This window comes from Carcharodon carcharias, chromosome 1 (assembly GCF_017639515.1).
Source record: "Carcharodon carcharias isolate sCarCar2 chromosome 1, sCarCar2.pri, whole genome shotgun sequence".
Taxonomy (NCBI): domain Eukaryota; kingdom Metazoa; phylum Chordata; class Chondrichthyes; order Lamniformes; family Lamnidae; genus Carcharodon; species Carcharodon carcharias.
The window spans coordinates 64,627,555-64,652,145 of NC_054467.1; the positions used below are offsets into that span (position 1 = coordinate 64,627,555).

Genomic DNA, 24,591 nt, shown 5'->3' on the forward strand with positions numbered 1-24,591 from the left:
AGTGTAGAGGAAGTGAGACACTTGGAGTGAATAGCCACAGATCCCTGAAGGCAGCAGGACAGGTCAATAAACTGATTAAGAAAGCATTTTTAAAAATTCATTTATGGGATGTGAGTGGCGCTAAGCCAGCATTTATTGCCCATCCCTAACTGCTCTTGAGAAGGTGCTGGTTACCTGCCTTATTGAAACACTGCAGTCCACATGGTGTAGGTACATCCACAGTGCTGTTAGGGAGGGGATCCTTTCCTTTATCAGCAGGGGTTTAGAATATGAGAGCAAGGGGGTTGTGCTGGAACTGTATAAATCAATGGGCCGTAACTTACATCTAGCTTTGGAAAGTGCTGGCCCACAGGAATTAGAAGAAATAAATACCTACTTACCTGGTCTTTAAAATTACATTGACACTTGCATTTGCCAGAGCTACTTGGGGCCTGTATTGAAAGACTCCTCACAAGCCCAGCGAAGTTCTGCTTCAGTGGATTCAAGGAGACCACGCCTCTTTTTTTATAGCAGGGTGGGGGTGTCGGAGGTCAGGGGTTGGGGGTTTGGAGGTTGGGGGTGTTGGGGCTTGGGAGTTCGGAGGTTGGGGGTGTTGGAGGTCAGGGGTGGTGGAAGGTGTCCTGGGGGGGTTGTGGGGCGAATACGGTAGGGTTGGTCTGGGTCTTTACAATAGTTACACAGAACTTAGAAGAGGTTTTAATTCTTCTAACTTTTTCTGAGTAACTATTGGTATAACCCATTTTCGGATTGTTCCCAGCACAACGCAATTGTCCTCAGGAAGTATGCACTTCTGGGCAGTTGCCACGCAAACCCTTACCTGGGAACTTCCCAGAGGGATTCCCCAGTGCATCTTTGAGGTACCCCCAAAATCCAATGCTGGGGAGCTCAGAAGTTACGGGCCATTAGTTAGGCTACAACTTTAGTACTGTATGCAGTTCTGGCCACATCATTCCAAAAAGGATGTAATTGCATTCAAGAGGGTATGTAGGAGATTTAAAAGGATGTTGCCAGGACTGGAAAAATGCAGCTATGAGGAAAGATTGAATAGGCTAGGGTTGTTCTCCCTGGAACAGAGAAGGCTGAGGGGAGATTTGACTGATATATACAAAATTGTGAGGGACCTGGATAGAATAGATGGGAAGGGCCTATTTGCCTTAGCAGGGAGGTCAATGAATAGGGGGGGATAGATTTAAAGTGATTTGTAGAAAGAGGGGAGATGAGGAAAAGTTTTTTTACCAGAGGGTAGTAGGGTTCTGGAACTCACTGCCCGAAAGGGTAGGAGAGGTAGAAACTTCAACTCATTTAAAGTGTATCTGGATATGCACCTCAAGTGCCATAATCTTCATGGTTACAGAACAAATGCTAGAAAGTGGGATTAGGCTGGGTCACTCATTTTTCAGCTGGTGCAGACACAATGGGCCAAGTGGCCTCCTTCTGTCCCATAAACTTTCTATGATTCTAACGTGCAGGGTTACAGGGAGAAGACAGGGGAATGGCATATGTGAACTGCTCATTTGGTGAGATGGTGCAGAATGATGGCTGAATGGCCTCCTGCGCTGTAACAGTTCTGTGATTTTCCACCTCCTCAACTTAATTGGATTTGTCTGTGAACAATATGTGCTCAGCACCTTGATCATCCTGCAGCTCCAATCCATACTGCTGCATAATATTGTATACAGCACAGCACAATCATTCTGGAGACTCTGGTGCATGAACACTGAAAGATGCCTGCAAATATGTCCGGGCACCTGAAGTGCACCTTAGTATGCTGCTCACTGCTGAATTAAATATCTGGTGGTCATATGGCTGTCATACTGTCATTAGTGGGTCATCCAAGTTTGAAGGGGGCATCCTTGTGTCTAATTGCAGGTCCAAAGAAGTCAAGAAGCTCGGACTGTCTCGGAATGAAACATCATGGCGGACTTCCCAGGAATCTGGTTACACCTAATAAATCTTTTCTGATTGTTGCACATTAACTGAATGTGGATGAAATGGAATCCCTTACAATTCAAATATTCCCAATCTGGGGAGAACATGGGTTGCCACATGTGTGCATCTGTGGAAAGCCAAAGATGCAAACCTGAGCACCCACTTATCCTGACTAGTGCCATCATAGGTGAAATTTAAATAATCGCCAATCCTGGGAAACAATCCAGCAATCACCTGACTTTTTCTGCAGCCAACTGGGGGTTCCTGGATATGTCACCAGTAGTGCCCCGAAAGGGTTTGAAAGCAAAAAAAAAGTTGAGGGCTATGATCACCTCACAGTCACTGAGAACGTGGTGATCACATGGTCACCAGATCCAGGAGGGGGATCTCCTTCTAGGAGGCTGCAGATATCCAACATCAATTGACATGACAATCCTAGCTTCTAGAGATGATAAGGAGGATGTACTTCTGCCTGCACACATTATCCAGATATTGCCTCCCACAATCTCAATCCATCTCTGCCATTCCCCTCTCTTACCCAACAACTCACCACTTACAAGTCCCTCAAAAGCAATTTGTTGCTGGTGGTCATCTTGGTCCTCATTTAACACTCAATGTAAGGCAGCCATGGCACTGCCCATCCTGATCTTGAATCTCAAATTTTTTAACATGCACCAATTACCTTCCCAATACAAGTACAGGTGTTCTCAACAGACCCATTCCCATAGCAGCCATACGAACACTGACTATTTATTGTTCTCTTATACAAAAATAAAAATACCTGGAAAAACTCAGCAGGCCTGACAGCATCTGCAGAGTTAACACTTCAAGTCCGTATGACTCTTCAACAGAACTAAAGAAAAGTAGAAAAGAGGTTAAATATAAGCTGGTTTGGTGGGGGGGGGGGGGGGGGGGGGGGGCACAGGTAAAGCTGGATAGAGGGCCAGTGATAGGTGGAGATTGCCAAAAGATGTCATAGACAAAAGGACAAAGAGGTGTTGAAGGTGGTAATATTATCTAAGGAATGTGCTAATAGGTGACACTAAGGGTAGAAAGCAGGATGAGTAAGGTACAGATAGCCTTAGTGGGGGTGGGGTGGGGGGAAGGGATCGAAATAGGCTAAAAGGTAGAGATAAAACAACGGATGGACACACATTTAAAAATAATGGAAATAGGTGGGAAAAGAAAAATCTATATAAATTATCTCGTCTTCCAACTAGGCACTTCACAGCTTTCTGGATTGAATATTGAGTTCAACAATTTTAGATCATGGACTCTCTCTTCCATCCCCATCCCCTTTCCAATCCCCCTTTTTTCCTTTAATTTATATAGATTTTTCTTTTCTAAACCAGCTTATATTTAACCTCTTTTCTATTTTCCTTGGTTCTGCTGAAGAATCATACTGACTCGAAATGTTAACTGTGTTCCTCTCCACAGATGCTATCAGACCTGCTGAGTTTTTCCAGGTATTTTTATTTTTGTTTTGGATTTCCAGCATCCGCAGTTTTTTGCTTTTATCTCATTGTTCTCTTATGTCTGACTTTAAAGGAGCCCCATGAAGTGTCTTTCATCTTTCTCACCTTGGTTTCAATGGCTAATTTCAAGAAGACTGAGATATCTGTGTATGTTAAGTTTAAATACCAGTCAAAATCTAATCAAGAGTAGCTCATTTAAATCTTAAACGGTAGCCTGTGGGAGTTACAAAAACACACTGAAATGCACCTAAGTTAAACTCAGAAGCTGTGAAGTTAAAGCCAACCGCCAGAGATACTGACATCAACCCACTCAAACCCAGTGCACTTAACAATTGAAAGTTCCCCCGATCTTCACTGATTAGACCGAAGATGCGTTGTTGACTATATTCGAAAGCCAGGAGAGCCTTTCACTCAATCTGGGCCTGTGCGCGTGACGACTTCCGGTCGTCAAACAATCTGACCAATCAGAGCGCAGATGATACTGGACCGTGTGGGCTGAGCACCAATGGGAGTGGTGAGGTGGGAGGGTGAGTTTCTGGAAGGAGTGGTTGGCAGCTGTTTACGAGGTGGTGCCGGTTTAGAAAACGTTTGGAGAGTTCAGTCAGTTTGAGAAGATTTTGGATTTTGTGCGGGGAGAAGTGAGATAGTAGTCGCCGTGGCCATGTGTGAATTCGTACCGAGCGGCTGAGACCTAAGCCGAGATTTGTTAGCGACTCGGTCTGTTTGGTTGCGAGAGGCCCGGGCTCTAGCTGACAGCATCAACACCCTGCACGTTCCCTGGAGAGTAGGGGTGCCCATTGCAGTGAGGGTGTCCAGGGAGCGGGGTGGCAATTACCGTGAGGGTGTCCAGGGGGCTCGTTGCGGTGAGGTTGTCCAGGGAGCAGGGTGACAATTACAGTCAGAGTGCCCAGGGGGCATGGTGTCCATTGCAGTGAGGGTGTCGAGGGAGCATGGTGCCCATTGCAGTGAGGGTGTCCAGGGGGCAGGGTGCCTATTGCAGTGAGGGTGTCCAGGGGGCAGGGTGCCTATTGCAGTGAGGGTGTCCAGGGGGCAGGGTGCCTATTGCAGTGAGGGTGTCCAGGGGGCAGGGTGCCTATTGCAGTGAGGGTGTCCAGGGGGCAGGGTGCCTATTGCAGTGAGGGTGTCCAGGGGGCAGGGTGCCTATTGCAGTGAGGGTGTCCAGGGGGCAGGGTGCCTATTGCAGTGAGGGTGTCCAGAGGGCAGGGTGCCTATTGCAGTGAGGGTGTCCAGGGGGCAGGGTGCCCATTGCAGTGAGGGTGTCCAGGGGGCAGGGTGCCCATTGCAGTGAGGGTGTCCAGGGGGCAGGGTGCCCATTGCAGTGAGGGTGTCCAGGGGGCAGGGTGCCCATTGCAGTGAGGGTGTCCAGGGGGCAGGGTGCCCATTGCAGTGAGGGTGTCCAGGGGGCAGGGTGCCCATTGCAGTGAGGGTGTCCAGGGGGCAGGGTGCCCATTGCAGTGAGGGTGTCCAGGGGGCAGGGTGCCCATTGCAGTGAGGGTGTCCAGGGGGCAGGGTGCCCATTGCAGTAAGGGTGGTCCAGGGGGCAAGGTGCCCATTGCAGTTAAGGTGTCCAGGGGGCAAGGTGCCCTTTGCAGTTAAGGTGTCCAGGGGGCAGGGTGCCCATTGCAGTTAAGGTGTCCAGGGGTCAGGGTGCCCATTGCAGTGAGGGTGTCCAGGGGACAGGGTGCCCATTGCAGTGAGGGTGTCCAGGGAGCAAGGGGCCCATTGCAGTGAGAGTGCCCTGGGGGCCCATTACAGTGAGGGTGCCCAAGGAGCAGGGTTCTCATTGCTGTGAGGGTGTCCAGGGGATGGAGTGCCCCTTGCTGTGAGTGTGCTCATTTTAATGAGTGTCCAGGTTGGTCAGAGGACATGTAGTAAAGATATCCATGAATTGTTGTGAAGTCCATTGCCTGGGAAACACTTTTTAACACTCAGGAAAATTATATAATTGGGGTGGTTGAGAAAGTGTAGTATATTTTCCTGCCATATGTGGTTTTAGTAGGATCTGATTAACTGAAGTACATTGGCTGACAGAAGCATACTCATATCCTGGAACATGCCGTGCACCTGTGGAAACTGGAGACGGTGGATCCGGCCTTTGGTGGTATTCCTGTATATAGTGGGTGTTGTGGTTGCTGTTCCTCTCTGTGTCTGGGAGCTGCAAAAATCTGAGGTACCATGGCAGTCTCATTCTATTTCAGTGTGAGCCATTTCTGTTTTTGAAAGCTGGTGTATTTAAATCAGAAGTCTTTACTTGAAAGTGTCATAATGTTATTTTAATTTGCATCCAGAAATTCCTGTAAGCAAATGTACTCTTCCTATTCAAGAAGGCAGCAGGTCACACCTGGAAGTTTGTTTCAATTTTTGAAAAACAGTATTTTTCTATTAATGGAGTTTCTGGAGCATTGTTTATGGTATGTTGGAGGGTGCACTCTCTTTTCTTAGCTGAGTGATTTTCTGTCTCCTATCCTGCATGTCTTTCACCTTCTAGGTCTCCCATTTTCCTTTTCTCTTTTCTATTGCTCTTTGTTTCCTGATAGGAGATGGTGTGGTGGTGAAGGCAGCATTTTGTGGAGCTGACTAGATTGCTAGGCATGGAAGTGATGGCAGGTCATGGATGCATTTTAGGCTGCAAGTTGTAGGCTGGGGAAGAGATCCAGGCAGAAGGCTGCATTTTCTCTTTATGAATGCAGGGTGTGGTAACGAGGGGAATCTGTTCAGAAATAGGAGGAGGAGGAGATGAGAGTTGATAGGCAAGGAAGGCAGAGACATAAAAGGGCTGGGATGCAAAGGCTGTGTACTCTCAGGCTAATGGGAAGGAGAGGGCAAGGAAGAAGGATGCTCTGCCTTCAGGACTGAATTTGGTGGAAGGGAGAGGGAAGGGTTTAGAAGGGGCATGTGCTTATTCTTAAATTGGGAAGTACCAAAATGAAGAGGGGAAGAAGTGAGGAATGCATGCTTGGAATTGGAAATAGAAAGAAGGGGCACTCTGGATGATGCAGTCAGAGGAAAAGGACAAGAAGAGAGCCTGGGAAAACTCGGTTTCCCTTTGTGTTCAATTTGGTCCTGTTATTTAAATAATAGTGATTTGGTTACAACACAGAAGGAAGGCATTTCAGCCCGTGTCAGCTCTCTGCAGGGATAATTTATCTAGTCCCACTCCCATGTTCTTTCCCTGTAGCCTTTCAAATTCTTTCCCTTCAGGTGCTTGAGCAGTTTGCATTTGAAAGCCGTGATTGAATCTGCATCCAGCACCCTTTCAGGCAGTGCATTCCTGAATGTAACCACTCTGTAGGAAAAGTTTTTGTCACTTTTGGTCCTTTTGCCAATTCTTAAAATTTCTATCCTGATTCTTGACCTTCCTGCTGATGGGATCAGCTTCTCTTACCTACTCTGTCTAGACCCCTCATGATTGTTCACATCTTTATTGAATCTCCTCTCAATCTTCTCGTCTATAAGCAGAACAATCCCAGTTTCTCCAATCTATCAATGTAACTGAAGTCCTTCATCCCTGTCACAATTCTCATAGATCTTTTCTGTACCCTCTCTAAATTCTTCACATCCTTCCTGAAGTGTGGTGACCAAAACCAGTGCTTTATAAAGGTTCATTGTAACTTCCTTGCTTTTGTATTCCATGCCTCAATTTATAAATCCCAGGATCCTGCATTCTGAGCATGCCATGCCATCTTCCAGTGATTTGTGTACATATACCCCACCCAAATCTCTCTGTTCTTAACACCCTCTTCAGAATTGTATCCTTTATTTCCTATTGCTTCTTCTCATTACTTCTACCAAAATGTATCAATTTGTACTTCTGTGCATTAAATTTCATCTGCCACATGCCTGTCTATTCCACCAACCTATCTGCCCTCTTGAAATCGGTCACTACACTCTTCACAGTACACTATACTTCCAAGTTTTGTGTCATCTGCAGATTTTGAAATTGTGCCATCTACATCCAAGTAAAAGTCATTATCATATATCAAGAAAAGCAGTGGCCCTAGTACTGGCCCCTGGGGAACCCCACTGTATACCTGCCTCCAGCCCAAGAAACAATCATTTACTACTACTTTCTCTGTTTCCTATTACTCTCCCAATTTTATATCCATGCTGCCATTGTCACTTTTGTTCCACGGATTTCAACTTTGCTGGTAAGCCTGTTATTGTAGCACTTCATCAAACATCTTTTGCAAGTCCATAGAAACCACATCAATTGCATTATCTTCATCTGCCTTCTCTGTTAACCTCATCAAAACCTCATTCAAGTTACTTAAATTATTGTGCCCACTTTGTGTTTATAATGGAAAAAGTTGACAAAGTGCACAGACATCAACTCAAACTGCCAGTGATTGATTAGCAGTTATTAATACTTAATGAATATGTCCACTTAACACAACAACTTGCCTGATGATGCAGGCTGCCAGCAACAGAAAAATAGTTAGACAGTACTAGGAAATATTCCCACACTCTACATGGTCATTTTGCATAGTTCCCAAAATCAAATTCTTTAAGATAATCTAACTCAAGATTTTTATGCAGCTTAATTACAGGTAACAAAAATGCAACTTTATGTATCCATGATAGTTTGTTGTTTCCAGTAATGTTTTGTTTCTATTTTTAAATTAAGGTTGGAACTCACAATAAAGCATGGTTCACGGCTGGAATTTTTGTATTTATGACAATTCCAATATCACTTTGGGGTATCTTGCAGCATCTAGTGCATTATACTCAACCAGAATTACAGAAGCCAATAATAAGGTACTCAGTGCACCTTTTCTTTTACTAATTACAATATCAGTTGTACATCTAGAAAAATCAGTAAATGTAGACTATTTAGAAATCTTAATTTTCTGTCAATTTTCTGTCTACAGGATCCTATGGATGGTACCTATTTACAGTTTAGACAGTGTAAGTTGATTTAATATTATGAATAATTTGTGTTGCTATGAAGCCTTGAATTAAAATATATTATTCATGTACCAGACAATTAGTTAAATGTGGAGTTGTGGAGTGCCTTATACCACAGGAAATGTTATAGTAATGTCCCCTCTTGTGGGGGAATCTAAAACTAGGGGGCACAGTTTCAAAATAAGCTGTCTCCTATTTAAGATAGAGATGAGGAGGAATTTCTTCTCCCAAAGGGTCATTTGTGTTTTGAGTTCCCTTCCTTGGTGAGCAGTGGAGGCTGAGTCATTGAATATATTTAAGGCTGAATTAAACAGATTTTCATTTGACAAGGGAGTCAAGGGTTATGGGGGCAGGCAGGAAAGTGGAGGTAAGGCCACAATAAGATCAGCACAATCTTATCAAATGGCACAGCAGGCTTGAGGTGCTGAATGGCCTCCTCCTGCTCCTATGTTCTTAGGTTCTTGTGTTATTGTACTTGCTGTCAGAGTAGCTGTTGCTTTTGCTCATCTGTTTTCAATAATCACTTATTTGTGTTAAGGATAAGAGTAAAGACCTAGTATTTGTGCGTCTCAGATAAATTAATACTGTTAAAAAGATAGATTACTGACTTTGACATTGATTCTTTTGTTGATTTCAACCTGAGATCTTGAGTGTTGTTTACAGTCAACAAACCCAGAGTAAACTGACACAAAAGTAAAAATACCTGGAAAAACTCAGCAGGTTTGGCAGCATCTGCGGAGAGGAACACAGTTAACGTTTCGAGTCTGTATGACTCTTCAAGATGCGGACTCGAAACGTTAACTGTGTTCCTCTCTGCAGATGCTGCCAGACCTGCTGAGTTTTTCCAGGTTTTTTTTTGGATTTCCAGCATCCACAGTTTTTTGCTTTTATCAGAGTAAACTGAGTTTTCGTATATAAAAAAAGCCAAATTGCCTTACTGCAGGTTCCTTTAGATCGATCCTTGCATTAACAATTTGAGAAACATATTTCTTTTCAATAATGTCCAAAAGTAAAACAACTGGACTTGAAATTGGTCCGCATTTGAGGAATCCAAGTATAGCTCCTTTTAGTGTCGCAATATACATAAGAGCATTGTTCACAATACTGGAGAGATTTTAATGGTTAAGTTGAAAATTGGCCGGGTATGAATATCAGAGTAAAGAACACAGAATTGTTTTATCATTTGATACAATATTTAAGATAGATATAACAAATAACATTGTGCACATCAAAGCAATATTCTCTTTGTGATGATTCAATTGCACTCTACTTTTCATCAAAGATAGACACCAGCATGTGACATTTAAAATGAACTTCAGTGCAATTAAGATAATTCATTAGGCAGTTGAAATAAACAATCTGTGACAAGAAAACAATGTGATCACAGTGTAGCCAATAACCCTGAAAAAAGATATGTATATGTCTCACAGGATTGGCAAAATACAAGGCTAACAAAAACATGGCAATGCTTGTAGTGGCAGGTGTTCTGGAGCGTAAGAACTGTTATCAGGATTGACTAAAAATGAAAGTGAACTCCCGACTTCCTGTTTATTTTCCTTTTGAGGTAGTGTGTCTGGTCATCCTTTTAAAGCATTTCCATTCAGATGATTACAATAGGAGATGATTAAAGTTCAGTTCGTTTAATATTTTTTGCATGGTGTCCTTAACATCTTGGACATTTCTATTGCATGAATATAACATTTTCATCGCAAACTTTGAGGTCAATTTATGGGAATTTGTTTTTTACAATGGAAAATCTGGCACTATTTACTCTCAAGCTCTTTCTCCCTAACTCTGTCTATTGTTATGAGGTTGTTGAAGAATTAAATAAAAACCTTGCCTGTTTGTTTTAATGACTGTGAATTTTGATCATCTTTGTCACATTATATACACAAACAGGTTGTTCAGCCATTCAGTTAGATTATGGCTGATTTGTATCTTGGCTCCATATCCCTTGATATCCATACCCAGAAAATCTATCAATCTCAATCTTGAAAATTTCAATTGACCTAGCAGTCACAGCCGCTTGGGGGACATGTTGCATATTTACTCTATCCTTAGTGTGGAAAAAATCCTTCCTGGTGTTGGTCTTAAATAACCTAGTTGTAATAAAGCCATGCTTTATATCGAAAATGATTTTGTGATGGGCTGAAACCACTGGTTGAGTTTTAAAAAACTGAGCAGCAGCATTTCAGTGACGTAAAATAGCAGCTTCTAAGATGGCCGAATATTTGCATAACGGTACGCTACAAATTACAAAGCCATTAAAATGGAGTCAAACTGTCTAGAAGAACCCAACAGAGACCTTGGAGGAATGTGAATGACCCCATCTCCTGAACCATTTGCAAAACATCCAGACAATCACCTGTGTATTATCTGGGCATGGAACAAGCCATTACATGTAATCACCTTCGACAATGGACCATGGCTGAGAAGGGAAGTCCTCCTGCCATAATCCAATCATGTTAAAACCATGGATTTTGAATCAACGTGCTTGAACAGTTTGGGTAACTGGCCAGTTGGTATCATGTGATGAGCCAACTAGCGCTCCTTGTGTTTAAGAAACTTTTTCTCCAGACCAGTCAGAAACAAAAGAAGATGACACAGAAGAAGGTCCCTGAGTGGACTCGCGTTTGCTCTCTCGCACGCGCTCTCTCCATCCATCCTGAAAGCTCAAGTCCTGCTTGTTGACTGTAGGAAACCAAATACAAATTGTCCGTTAAAATCTTTAAATCGCTCTATCACATAATTCGGAAAGACCCTTGAGCCCAGTCTGAAACCTTTCAAGGCATTGAAGTACTGAATGCATATATATAACTGACTTTTTTTGTACTTTTAAACTATTTAATCTATCTTCCCACTTTGTAGTGTGTGTGTGTGTCCATTTTTATTGTTTTTATTTAAATTGGGTGTTAAGTGTAATACATACTATTCTTTTTAAAAAAACTTAAAAGAAAACCTGCATCTTTTACAGTCACAGCCCTTAAACACTTTAACACTCACTGAATTGGCAAGCGTATTTTTTTTTAAAATTGTTGTAGTCAAACAAGGAATGGAAAGAGAGGGGAGCCATTCTACCATTTATCACCTGACTAACAGCAGCTCTAATTTTAACGTTATATCAATTTACTTTGGACTGCCATATAGGAAGTAATTTCATTGTATCATATATCTATCTACCGCTTTAAAACTGTTGAATTTTAATAGTTTCATCTGAAGTTGAAAATGTTCGTAAATCACCAAATGCTGCAAGCATGGGTGATGTGATAACATATTTTTAAACTATACTTCAGGTGAAGAGAGGTATACAACAAAGTGGTGTTCTGTGCCAAAGTTATTTAATCTGTACACAGAACAAATATTCAGAGCCAGATGTACTTCCAGAGATAAGAATTGGAGGCAAGAATATAACAAACTTGCAGTATGCTGATGACAGTGTTATTTGCAGAATTAGAAGAGGCCCTACAAAATATCGTAATGAGTAAAATCTAGAAGCTTGGTTATTGATTGAGTATGCACACCAAAAGGACAAAAAACAATGGTAGAAGGAATATATTAGAAGAAACGAGAGTGAAGATTGATGTGGATGGTGTCATGCTGGAACAAGTTTACCTACTTTGGACAAATAATAACAGAAGATAGTAGGTGTGATGCCGAAGTCAGAAGAAGGATGGATATAGCCATAAGTAATTTTACGAAGATGAAGAACGTGTTGACAATAAGAAAATTCAAGTTTGTAACAAGGAAAATCTCTAGATGCTACATTCCATCCACTTTCCTTTATACCTCAGAAACCTAGACACTAGCTGTGGAAGAAAATCAGACCTTTGAAATATTGATGTTTAGACTTGAGCTTAAAGTTTCATATACAGACCATAAGACAAATGAAGAGGTGCTTGAAATTGCAAGAGCAAAAGGACTCTGTCTTCCAGAAAAAAGAGTGTCGGTATTTCAGCTATTTGGTCAGAGCTGAAAAGCTGCAGAGATCTCTGGAGGGCAGTAGCAAGAGGGGTCGACCTAGGCATAGTTGAATGACAGATGTCACAGAGCAATTGCAGATGAGCAGCAATGGATGACTGAGGATGGCACAAGACATAGGTGTGGCATACCATGACAGCAGATCTCCTGGTAGGAGTAGACAGCAGCTGATGCATTCAAACTACTAACTGCCTATCCTTTGGCCTTCCAGTTGCCACTTCTGTAGCTATCACCACTTGAGACAACTTTCCATTTGTAAGGGCATCCATCAAACATTAGTCTTTGTTTCCTGTTACAAAGCCAACCTTTTATCCAGTTTGCCACATTACCCTGAATCCCATGGGCTTTTACTTTCCTGACCAATCTGCCATGTGGGACCTTGTCAAATGCCTTGCTAAAATCCATGTACGCAACATCCACTGCTCTACCTTCATCAACCCTTCTTGTCACTTCCTCAAAGAATTCAATCTTTGTGAATTCAAATTTGTGAGGCAAGACCTTCCTTTAACAAATCCATGCTGACCATCCCTGACTAGTCCATGCCTTTCCACATGACAGTTAATCCTATCTCTCAGGATTGATTCTACTAATTTGCTCACCACCTATGTAAGACTAACTGGCCTATAATTGTTTGGCATTTCCTTTGATCCCTTTTTAAACAATGGAAATACGTTTGCATTTCTCCAGTACCTCCCCTGTGAAGATTGGAAAATCATCCTCAGTATCTGCTATCTCCTCCCTGATTTCCTTCTGCCTTGGAAGCAATCCATCTGGCCCTGGCGACTGATCAACTTTCAAGGATTTCAACCTTTTGAGTACGTCCTCTCTCCTTATGACTATCCCGTCCAATATCTCGCAGTGTTCCTCCTGGACTACTTTATCTACATCCTCCCTTTCCTTTGTAAACACGGAGACAACATATTCATTCAAAACCCTCCCCACAGCCTCTGCAGCTACACACGAGTTTCCATCATCATCTCTGATAGGTCACACTTTTTCCTTAACTAACCTTTTAGCATTAATGTATTGGTAAAACATCTTTGGGTTATCTTTAAGTTTACATGAAAAATCTTTTTTCATGCCCTCTCTTTTGATTTCCTTATTTCCTTTTTTACTTCATCCCTGCACTTCCTACATTCGTCTAGGCTATCTGCAGTGCTTAGTTCTTTGTGCCTATCGTACGCTTTCTTTTTCTGTTTGATCTTCCTCTGTATTCCTCAAGACAACCAGGGAGGTCTAGATTTGGCAGTATTACTCTTATTTTCGTAGGGGGCATGTCTGCTTTGTACAATTAGGATCTCGCTTTTTAGGGCTTCCCACTGGCTTTCCACTGTTTTATCCTCCAGCTGTGCTGTCCAGTCCACCTCAGCCAAGTCCCTCCTCATTTCTGCTAAATTTGCCTTCCCCCAGTTCAAGACTTTTACTCCTGCCTTATCTCTGTCCTTTTCCATGGTAATGCTAAATCTAATTGAATTGTGATCACTGTCCCCGATATGGTCGCCAACTGTCACTTCACCCACTTGCCCTTCTTCGTTCCCCAAGACTAGGTCTAGAATTGCATCTCCTCTCGTTGGGTTTGTCACTAATTGGTTGAAAAAATTTTCCTGGACACACTGCATGAATTTTTCTCCCTCAGTGCCCCTTATATTGTTTGAATCCCAGTTGATATTAGGATAGTTGAAGTCTCCTACTATTATTGCCCTCTTGGTCTTTCAAGCAGAAATTTGCCTACATATTTGTTCTCTATCTTCCTTTCACTATTTGGGGGTCTGTAGTATACTCCCAGTAGTGTGACTGCCCCTTTTTTATTTCTAAGTTCAATCCATAAAGCCTTGTTTGTTGACCCATTTAGTATATCATCCCTTCTCACAACTGGAATTGATTCTTCAACCATTAGTGCTACCCGCCCCCCTTTTTGTATTTCCTACTCTATCGTGTCTGAAGATTCTATAACCAGGGATATTTAGCTGCCAGTTTTGTCCCTCCTTTAGCCAGATCTCCGTTATAGCAATGACATGTTGCTGCCATGTGTATACCTGTGCCCTTAACTCATCTACCTTGTTTGTAATACTCCTTGCATTGAAGTATAAACAGTTTAACCCCGTCAATTTCCCTTGCTGGACACTTTTTAAACTTTGCTTCTCCTGTAACTCCATGTCTATCACAACGTCCCTAGCTAATGTTCTACCTCCATTTCTCTGATCTGAATCTGACCTATCTGATCCTACTCCTGGGATTCCATCCCCCTGCCACACTAGTTTAAATACTCCCCAACAGAACTAACTAAAGCCCCCACAAGGACACTGGTCCCAGCCCTGCCTGGATGCAGCCCATCAGGTTTGTACAGGTTCCACCTTCCCTAGAACTGGTCCCAATGCCTCAAGAATCCCTCCCGGCTACACCATCTCTCCAGCCACGTGTTCATTTGGTCTGTCCTCTTATTCCTGCTCTCGCACGTGGAACTGGGAGTAATCCTGAGATTACTACGTTTGATGTCCTGCATTTTAATTTATCTCCTAACTCCCTGTACTGAGCTTGCAGGTCCTCATCCCTTAGCTTACCTATGTCGTTGGTACCAATGTGTACCGCGACCACTCGCTGCTTACCTTCCCTCCCCAGAATGTCCTGCAGCTGCTCCGTGACATCCTGGACCCTGGCACCAGGGAGGCAACATCCCATCCTTGATTCACGTTTGCAGCCACAGAAGCGTCCGTCTGTGCCCCTAACTATTGAATCCCCTATCACTATAGCCTTGCCACTTGTTTTCCTCCCACCCCTCTGAGCAGCAGAGCCACCCACGGTGCCGTGAACTTGACTGTTGCTGCTTTCCCCTGAGAGGCCATCCCCACCCAACAGTATCCAAAGCGGTATACCTGTTAGAGAGGGGGGTGATCACAAGGGACTCCTGCACTACCTTCCTGAGTCTTTTACTATTCCTGATGGTCACCCATTCCCTTTCTGCCTGCGTAATCTTCACCTGCAGTGTGACCACCTCGCTAAACGTGCTATCCACGACTTGCTCAGCATTGCAGATGCTCCACAATGAGTCCACCCGCAGCTCCAGCTCCGAAATCTTGTTAGCTAGAAGCTGCATTTGGACACACCTTCCGCACACGTGGTCAACAGGGACGCTGGAAGCGTCCCTCATTTCCCACATCCTGCAGGAGGAGCATATCACGGATCTGAGATCTCCTGCCATGACGTCCCTCTCGATTAAGCTAGTTACTCCCTTAAAAAAAATACGCTAGGTCGTGGCCTTATTTATGTTAGCTAGGAACCTTGTTTCTTGACTAATTATACTTGTACAGTACTACTCTGTACTTTTTTTTAAGCTCTTACCTCAGTAACTTTAATAGATTGAAAAAAAAAATCACAAATTACTCACCAATCAGCTGCTTTTTAAAATAATCCACTTTCAGAAGTGTCTGTCGCAAGTCTGGTGCACTCTTGAAGGCACTTCCTCTTCCTCTCTTTTTTGGTCTGAGGAGGAGGGAGGGATGGAAACACTACAGCAATGTAATGTTTGGGGTTATTCCGTTCTTTGACAGTGGGTCCTCCTCGATTTCCTTCTGTGTCTGCGGTGACTTCTCCCAGAATGCTTCAGTCACTTCTCTCTGCGCCCTCTGGATGCTCTTCCTCCTGTTGAGTGCAAGAGTCCTTCTCCTCGATTCCCTTCTGAGTCGCCGTATCCACACTGACTTCTCCCAGAATGCTTCAGTCACTTCTCACTAGCGCCCTCTGTTGGATCTGTTTCGTTACCTCATGACCATAAACTAGTCCAAAAGGACTAAAACCAACTGATGCATTAGGAGCATCTCTAATAGCAAATAACAAGACTAGAACTTCCCAATCCTGTGGATAATCCTGACAGTACACTCTCATCACAGCTTTTAAAGTTTGATGCCATCTTGCTCCTTGTGACTCCGGATGATAAGCTGTTCACCTAAATTCTTTTATCCCCAAACTTCCTTCATTACTTCCTTAAACAATCGTGACATAAAATTTGAACACTGATCTGATTGTATTTTTTTAAGTAAATTATATCTTGTAAAAATATTTAGTTAACTCTTCCACAATCTTCTTAGTTGTAATATTTCTTAAAGGTATCACTTCAGGAAACCTGGTAGACACATCCATTATTGTCAATAACTACTGATTTCCACTTTTAATCTTAGAGAGGGGTCCTACATAATCAATCATGACTCTAGTAAAAGGTTCTTCAAATGCTGGTATTGGGATTAAAGGTGCCGACTTAATCACTGTTTGTGGTTTCCCTATAACCTGCCATGTTCTACAGAATTTGACTACATCCCTATGCAATCCTGGCCAATGAAAATGTTTCTGTACTTTTGCCTGTGTCTTTCTAATTCCTAATTGTCCCTCCATTGGAATTTCATGATCAATCCTTAGAATCTCATTTCTATACCCTAATGGGACAACAATCTGATATACCTCCCTCCAGCTTTCATTTACTGGAACATGATCTGGTCCCCATTTTCTCATTAAAATATCACATTAAGTTAGAAAAATTCAGGAATACATGTTGCTCCTGTTTCAGAGTAAGCTTTCTGATATAACTCTTTTAATTGCAAATCCTCCTGCTGCAACTTAATTAATTGTCTTGAGTTAAACACTTCAGCTAAATTGTCCCCTCCTGTCTCTTTCTGAACAATGGTATCAAACACAGTGCCTGCTAATTGGATTTCAATACCCTCTTCCTGCCTTTGAACTTCCTGTCCTTCTTGTTTTTCTAGTTTCAACCTGTGTGCCCGTGATCTCGTTATCACACAATCTGGAAACAATCCAGGATGCTCCTCCTGTAACATCTCTGTTGAAAACACTTCTACAGGCTGCTCAACTACCATAGGCATCACCCACATTTGTGATCCAGCTATATCATTACCCAGAATAAATTGAACCCCTGCAATGGGCAATTTTTGCACCATCCCAACAGTTACTTCACCAGTTTTCCATTTATTCTTTAAATTTACCTTCTACAAGGGAATAGGTTTAGCATCTCCATGAACCCCACTTATTATCACCTGTTCCTGCAATACTGCCTCTAAACAACAAATGTCACTATCCCACAACATTAAGGATTGACTAGCCCTCGTGTCTCTTAAAATTTTAACATCTTTACCTACTCCACCTGTACACATGGAAAGACTTTCCCTTCACACAAAAAAATCTTTGAACATTTCTGCAGCCTGCTCCTCAGAATTCTCTTGGGTAAACTGTGAACACATTCCCACTTATTTACCTATCACTGATTCTCCTTGTTTTACTTGTACATAAACCACTGGTTTCTCCTGTGCCTGAACCTCAGAACTCTCAGCACTTTTACTTCCAGAACTTTTCTGCATCCCAATAATTCCACAGATTTTCCCTGCAATGTTCAAAACATTGACTTCATTAGTGCCCCCTTTGTTACAATGAAAACACCTCAATTTTTGAATGTTACTTCTACCCTCAGCACCTTCCTTTTCATTCTGAGAACAAATTTCCTGAGAATTTCCAGCTACTCCTCTTCCTTGACTACCCACTTTCTATCCTTTTCGGATTTAAAAGGGCAACGAGAAAAATGTTTAGCTCTATGAACTAACTCATAATCATTAGTTATCCCTGCTGCTTGCCTTACAGAATGAACCCTCTGTTCCTCCACATGAGTTCTAACTATTGAAGGGATTGAATCTTTAAATTCTTCCCAAAGAATTACTTTGCTAAAAGCTGCATATGTTGTCTCTCTTTTTAATGCCCGTATTGATCGTTCAAAATTTTTTTGTTTTACTCTTTCCCCACCATTTGTATTTTGGAGCATGTTCATTCAATGGCAAATGGATTAAGCTAAATCATGAGATTGTTATGTTTTATTTATTCATTCATGGGATGTGTGTTGCTGGCTAGGCCAGCATTTATTGCCCATTCCGAATTGCCCTTGAGAAAGTGGTAGTGAGCTGCCTTCTTGAACCGCTACACTCCAGGTGATGTAGGTACACCCACAGTGCTGTTAAGGAGGGAGTTCTGGGATTTTGACCCAGCGACTGTGAAGGAGTGGCAATATATTTCCAAGTCAGGATGGTGAGTGACTTGGAGGGGAACTTCCAGGTGTTTGCTGTCTAGGTCCTTCTAGATGGTAGCAATTGTGGGTTTAGAAGGTGCTGTCTGTCTATAGCGCCTTGGAGAGTTGCTGCAACGTATCTTGTAGATGGTACACAGTGTTGCTATTGTGTGTCAGTGATGGAGGCAGTGAATGTTTGTAGATGTGCCAATCAAGCAAGCTGTTTTGACCTGGATGGTGTCAAGCTTCTGAATGTTGTGAGAGCTGCAGTCATCCAGACAAATGGAGAATATGCCATCACACTCCTGACTTGCATCTTGTAGATGGTGGACAGGTTTTGGGGAGTCGGGATGTGAGTTACTCACCGTAGGGTCCCTAGCCTCTGACGTGCTCTTGTAGCCACAAGATTTATATGGCTAGTTCAGTTCAGTTTCTGGACAATGGTAACCCCCAATATGTTGATGGTGGGAGATTCAGCAATGGTAATGCCATTGAATGTCAAGGGGTGATGGATAGACGTTTTCTTGTTGGAGATGGTCATTGCTTGGCACTTGTGTGGTGCAAATGTTACTTGCCACTTGTCAGCCCAAGCCTGGATATCGGCCATGTCTTGCTGCATTTGGAATGGACTGTTTCAGTATGCAAAGAGTCGTGAATGTTGCTGAACATTGTACAATCATCAGCGCGCATCACCACTTCTAACCTTATGATGGAGGCAAGGTCATCAATGAAGTAGCTGAAGCTGGTTGGCCTAGGACACTATCCTGAGGAACTCCTGCAGTGATGTCATGGAACTGTGATGATTGACCTCCCAACAACCACAACAATCATCCTTTGTGCTAAGTATGACTCCAATCAATGGAAAGATTCCCGCTGATTCCCACTGATTCCTGTTTTGCTAGGGCTTCTTGATGCCACACTCTGTCAAGTGCTGCCTTGATGTCAAGCACTCTCACCTCACCTCGGGAGTTCAGTTCTTTTGTCTGTGTTTGAACCAAGGCTGTAATGAGGTCAGGTGTTGAGTGGCCTTGGTGGATCCCAAACTGGGCATCAGTGAGCAGATTATTGCAAAGCAAGTGCCGCTTGATAGCACTGTTGATGACCCCTCCCATTATTTTACTGATGATGGAGAGTAGACTGGGGTGGCAATTGGCCGGGTTGGATTTGTCCTGTTCTTTATGTGCAGGACAAACCTGGGCAATTTTTGACATTGCCGGGTAGATGCCAGTGTTGTAGCTTTACTGGAACAGCTTGGCTAGGGGCGCGGCAAGTTTTGGAACACTATTGCTGGAATGTTGTCAGTGTCCAATAGCCTTTGCAGTATACAGTGCCATCAGCCATTGCTTGATATCGCGTGGAGTGAATCAAATTGGCTGAAGACTGGCATCTGTGATACTGGGCACCTCCGGAGGAGGCAGAGATGGATCATCCACTTGGCTCTTATGGCTAAAACTGGCTGCAAATGTTTCATCCTTATCTTTTGCATTGATGTGCTGGGCTCCTCCCATTATTGAGGATGGGGATATTTGTGGAGCCTCATCCTCCAGTGAGTTGTTTGATTGTCCACCACCATTCGTGACTGGATATGGCAGGACTGCAGAGCTTAGATCTGATCTCTTGGTTGTGGGTTTTTAGCTCTGTCTGTCGCATGCTGCGTACGCTGTTTGTCACATGTAGTCTTGTGTTATAGCTTCACCAGGTTAACATCTCATTTTTAGGTATACCTGGTGCTTTCCTGGCATGGCCTCCTGCACTCTTCTTTGAACCAGGGCTGATCCCCTGACTTGGTGGTAATGGTAGAATGAGGGATATGCTGGGTCATGAGGTTACAGATTATGGTTGAGTAAATTCTGCTGCTGCTGGTGATGCACAGTGCCTCATGGATGCACAGTCTTGAGTTGCTAGATCTGTTGGAAATATATGTAACATGGTGGTAGTGCCACACAACACGATGGAGGGCATCTTCAGTGTGAAGATGGAACTGTCTCCACAAGGACTGTGTGGTGGTCACCTACAAATACTCTCATGTCAGATGCATCTGCAGCAGGCAGATCAGTGAGGATGAGGTCAAGTATGTTTTTCCCTCTTGTTGGTTTCCTCACCACCTACTGCAGACCCAGTCTAGCGGCTATGTCCTTTAGGATTCGACCAGCTCGGTCAGTAGTGGCGCTACTGAGCCACTCTTGGTAATGGACATTGAAGTCCCCCGCTCAGAGTACATTTTGCGCTCTTGCCACCCTCAGTGCTTCCTCCAAGTGGTGTTCAGCATGGAGGAGCACTGATTCATCAGCTGAGACGGGGTGGGGGAACAGTATGTGGTAATCAGCGGGAGGTTTCTTTGCCTATGTTTGACCTGGTACCATGAGACCTGATGGGTCTGGAGTCGATGTTGAGGATTCCCAGGGCAACTTCCTCCCGACAGTATACCACTGTGCTGCCATCTCTGCTGCATCTGTCCTGCCGGTGGGACAGGACATACCCAGTGATGGTGTCTGGGACATTTTCTGTAAGGTATAATTCCGTGAGTATGACTATGTCAGGCTGTTGCTTGACTAGTCTGTGGGATAGTTCTCCCAATTTAATGCATCCATCTTTTTGCACATGATCTGGGTCCCTATGATGCATGCACCAAAAAACAAAAATTAGGATTTAGAAAAAAGTAACTTTTATGCTAAATATTTGGCATATACAAAAATATTGTTGGTGCTAACAATCTACAACAGCTATGTACCAACCTGAATTTTAACTGAGCATTTGTGTTGACTTGAATGGGCAGAACTGGAAAGTCGACTTACTGGGCAACAAAGTATTAAGACAGATTAGAGAGGAGGTGGGTGGGCAGTTTATAATATCAGTTAAAGAAACAATCTCAGTCTTTAGAAGGGTGATATGCTAGAAGGACCTTCAAATGAGGCCATATGGATTGAACTGAGGAATAAAAATTTGGCATTCATACCACTGGGATTTCTTAAGGGAAGGTCTTGTCTGATTGAATTTTTTTGAGGTAGCATTTGACATAGTCCAAGTGAATTTTTGACAAGGTTTCACTTGCCACAATGGTCAGAAAAGTAAGAGTCCGTAGGATCCAAAGGCAAGTGGTAAATTGGGTCTAAAATCGGCTAGGAGATGAAAGCAAAAGGTAATAGTTCTGTCGAAGGGTCATGAGGACTCGAAACGTCAACTCTTTTCTTCTCCGCCGATGCTGCCAGACCTGCTGAGTTTTTCCAGGTAATTCTGTTTTTGTTTTGGTAATAATTGATGGGTGGTTTTGTGACTGGAAGGCCCATTTTTGTGACAGAAAGGCTGATTCCAGTGGATTCCACAGGGCTCGGTAGTAGGTCCCTTGCTTCAATGATTTAGACTTAAAAGTAGGAGGCATAAATAGGAAGTTACCAGATATACAAAATATGGCCATGCAATTGATAGGAAAAAAGCTGTAGACTGGAGGAAGATATCATTGACAGGTAGGTGGACAGAAAAGAGGCAACTGGAATTCAATTTAGAGAAGTATGAGGTAATGCATTTAGGGAAAGTAAACAAGAGAATACACAATAAATGGTAGGACAATTTCAAGTGTAGAGCCACAAGGGAGATCTTGGAATGAATGTCCACAGATCCTTTTAGGTAGCAGGGCAGGTAGATAAGGTGATTAAGGACAAACATGGGATTCTTTCCTTTAATGGCCAAGGTATAGAATATAAGAGCAGGGAAGTTATGCTGCTTAGGCACAGTTAAAATGCTAAGTACAGTTCTGGTCACTGCACTATAGGAAAGATGTGATTGCATGAGAAAGAGTACAGAGGAAATCTGCAAGAATGTTCCTAGGAGTGGAGAATTTTAGCTACGAGGAAAATTTGATGTGCAGGCATTTTTTTTGGAATATAGGGGACTAAGGGGAAGCTTTATTAAGTTGTATTACATTATAAGCGACCTAAATAGAGTGAGAAATATTACCACTCAGGGAATGGGGTTCTGCAACTTACTGCCTGAAAGAGTGGTAGAGGTAGAAACTCTCTTTGCATTTAAAGAATTCTTGGATATACACTTGAAGTGCTGTAACCACTATGAACGAAGAGTTGGAAAGTAGGATTAGGCTGGATAATCCGTAGACACAATGGGCTGAATGGCCTGTGCTGTAAATTTTTTATGTTTTGAATACATTGACATGGAAGGTGATTGATATGTATTTCATGTTCATTATTCATGTCTGATTATGATAAATTCACGACTTTTATTGCTTTGGTTTGGTGTTTGGAGTGGTGTTTTAAAAAAAAGGCAAATCCAAAGTACTCATTATACAACAATTTAGCATCCAGATGCTGAAGTTTGTGCAATACGACAAAGTCCAGCTACTTATTTTCACATGAAACCATTTTTTTTCTTACCAGTGGATAGCCCTGAAATATCCTCATATCGCTATATATGTCGATACATGTCGAGAATGCTATGAAGCATATGTCATCTATAACTTCATGATCTTCCTACTGAGCTATTTGACGTATCAGTACCCAAATTTGGTGATACTACTCGAAGCTAAAGATCAACAGAAACATCTGCCTCCTCTCTGCTGCTGTCCTTCTTGGCATATGGGAGAGTAAGTAGTAATGTTCAACTGTTGATGCTATGCTTAAATGCAGCTAACTTCCCTGCAGAGCTTTAAACTATTTTACATGGTTGGCTTGTACCCTTTCTACAGTACTGTTTTGTGTTAAATTCTAACCTTGGTTTATGTAATATTCCAAAACCTGTACCATGTAATGTACTAACCAGTATGTGAAGATTTTATTAACCATTTTATTTTAGTATTATCTGCAATGTTGCAAGTTTAAAAATAAGCACTGTTCTAGTGATAAATGCAAATGAGTAAGACCATTCTACCCATCTTGGCTCATTCATTTGAAAATTTCAGCATGTGTTGTATCACAGGTTTGAATCAGTTTACTGCAGATGTTTCCGGTCCAATCACATTAGGAGCAGAAATAAGCCCAGAAACAACTTTGCATGGCTATGAGCTGCATGAGCTTTTAGGTCATGTGAACAAAAGCTTTTTTAAAAAGTAAGTTTTAAGGAACGTCCTAAAGGAAAAGAGAGAAAGCTAGAGAGACAAGTTTAGGGAGGAAATTCCAGAGCTTAGGGCCAAGGCAGCTGAAGGCACGGCTGCCAATGATATTCAAGTAAAATCAGGAATGCTTGAGGACTTGGAGGCTTTCAAGGCTAGAGGAAGATGGAGGTAGGGAGGAACGAGGTCATGAAGAAATATGAAAACAACAATGAAAATTTTTAAATTTAGGCCTTGCTGAATCAGGAGCCGCCAAAGTCAGCAAATACAGGGCTGATGGGCAAATGGAACTTGGCATGAGTTAGGATAAGGGCAGCAGAACATTGAATTAACTAAAGTTTACAGAGTGCAAAGTGGGATGAACACAGGAAATAGGAGCAGGAGTAGGCTATTTAGTCTCTCAAACCTTTTCTGCTATTTAACTAGATTATGGCTGATCATCTACCTCAATGCTACTTCTAGCACTATCCCCATATCCCTTGATATATTTAATATCTAGAAATCTAAACGATCTCTGTCTTGAGCATACTCAATTACTGAGCCCCTGAAGCCCCCTAGGGTAGAGAATTCCAAAGATTCACTACCCTCTGTGTGAAGAAATTCCTCCTCATCTCAATCCTAAAGGGCCCAACTCTTATTCTGAGACCATGTCCCCTGGTCCCAGACTCCCCCAGCCAGAGGAAACATCATTCCTGCATCTACCCTATCGAGCCCTGTTTTATTTTAAAAAAAAAATTTTGTACTTTTCAATGAGATCATCTCTCACTCTTCTAAACTCTAGAGAATATAGGCCCAGCCTCCTCAATCTCTTCTCATATGAAAATCCTACTATCCCAGGAATCAGTCTGCTGAACCTTTGTTGTGCTCCCTCTGTGAATATGCCCTTCCTTAAGGAGACCATAAGTGTGCACAACATTCCAGGTATGGTCTCACCAAAGCTCCAAACAATTTCAGCAAAACATCTTTACTTCTGTACTCAAATCCTCTTGTAATAAAGGCAAACATACAATTTGCCTTCCAAATTGCTTGCTGTACCTACATATTAGTTTTCAGTGACTCATGAACATGGATACCCAGGTCCTTTTGGACATCAACACTTACCATCTCTCACCATTTAGGAAATACTCTGCATTTCTGTTTTTCCTACCAAAGTGGATAACTTCACA

The 24,591-nt window shown here is 42.6% G+C and overlaps 1 protein-coding gene across 1 annotated transcript in view; it reads left to right on the top strand.

Moving 5' to 3' along the window:
- The first annotated feature begins 4,854 nt into the window (after positions 1 to 4,854).
- The window catches only part of tmem184c (transmembrane protein 184C), a 53,716-nt gene continuing 33,979 nt past the window's right edge, over positions 4,855 to 24,591 (top strand). The window contains exons 1-4 of the mRNA XM_041192681.1: positions 4,855 to 5,595; positions 8,050 to 8,180; positions 8,294 to 8,330; positions 22,755 to 22,960. Of these exons, the coding sequence (XP_041048615.1) occupies positions 5,479 to 5,595; positions 8,050 to 8,180; positions 8,294 to 8,330; positions 22,755 to 22,960 (491 nt within the window). The 5' untranslated portion in view covers positions 4,855 to 5,478. The remainder of the gene's footprint in view (positions 5,596 to 8,049; positions 8,181 to 8,293; positions 8,331 to 22,754; positions 22,961 to 24,591) is intronic.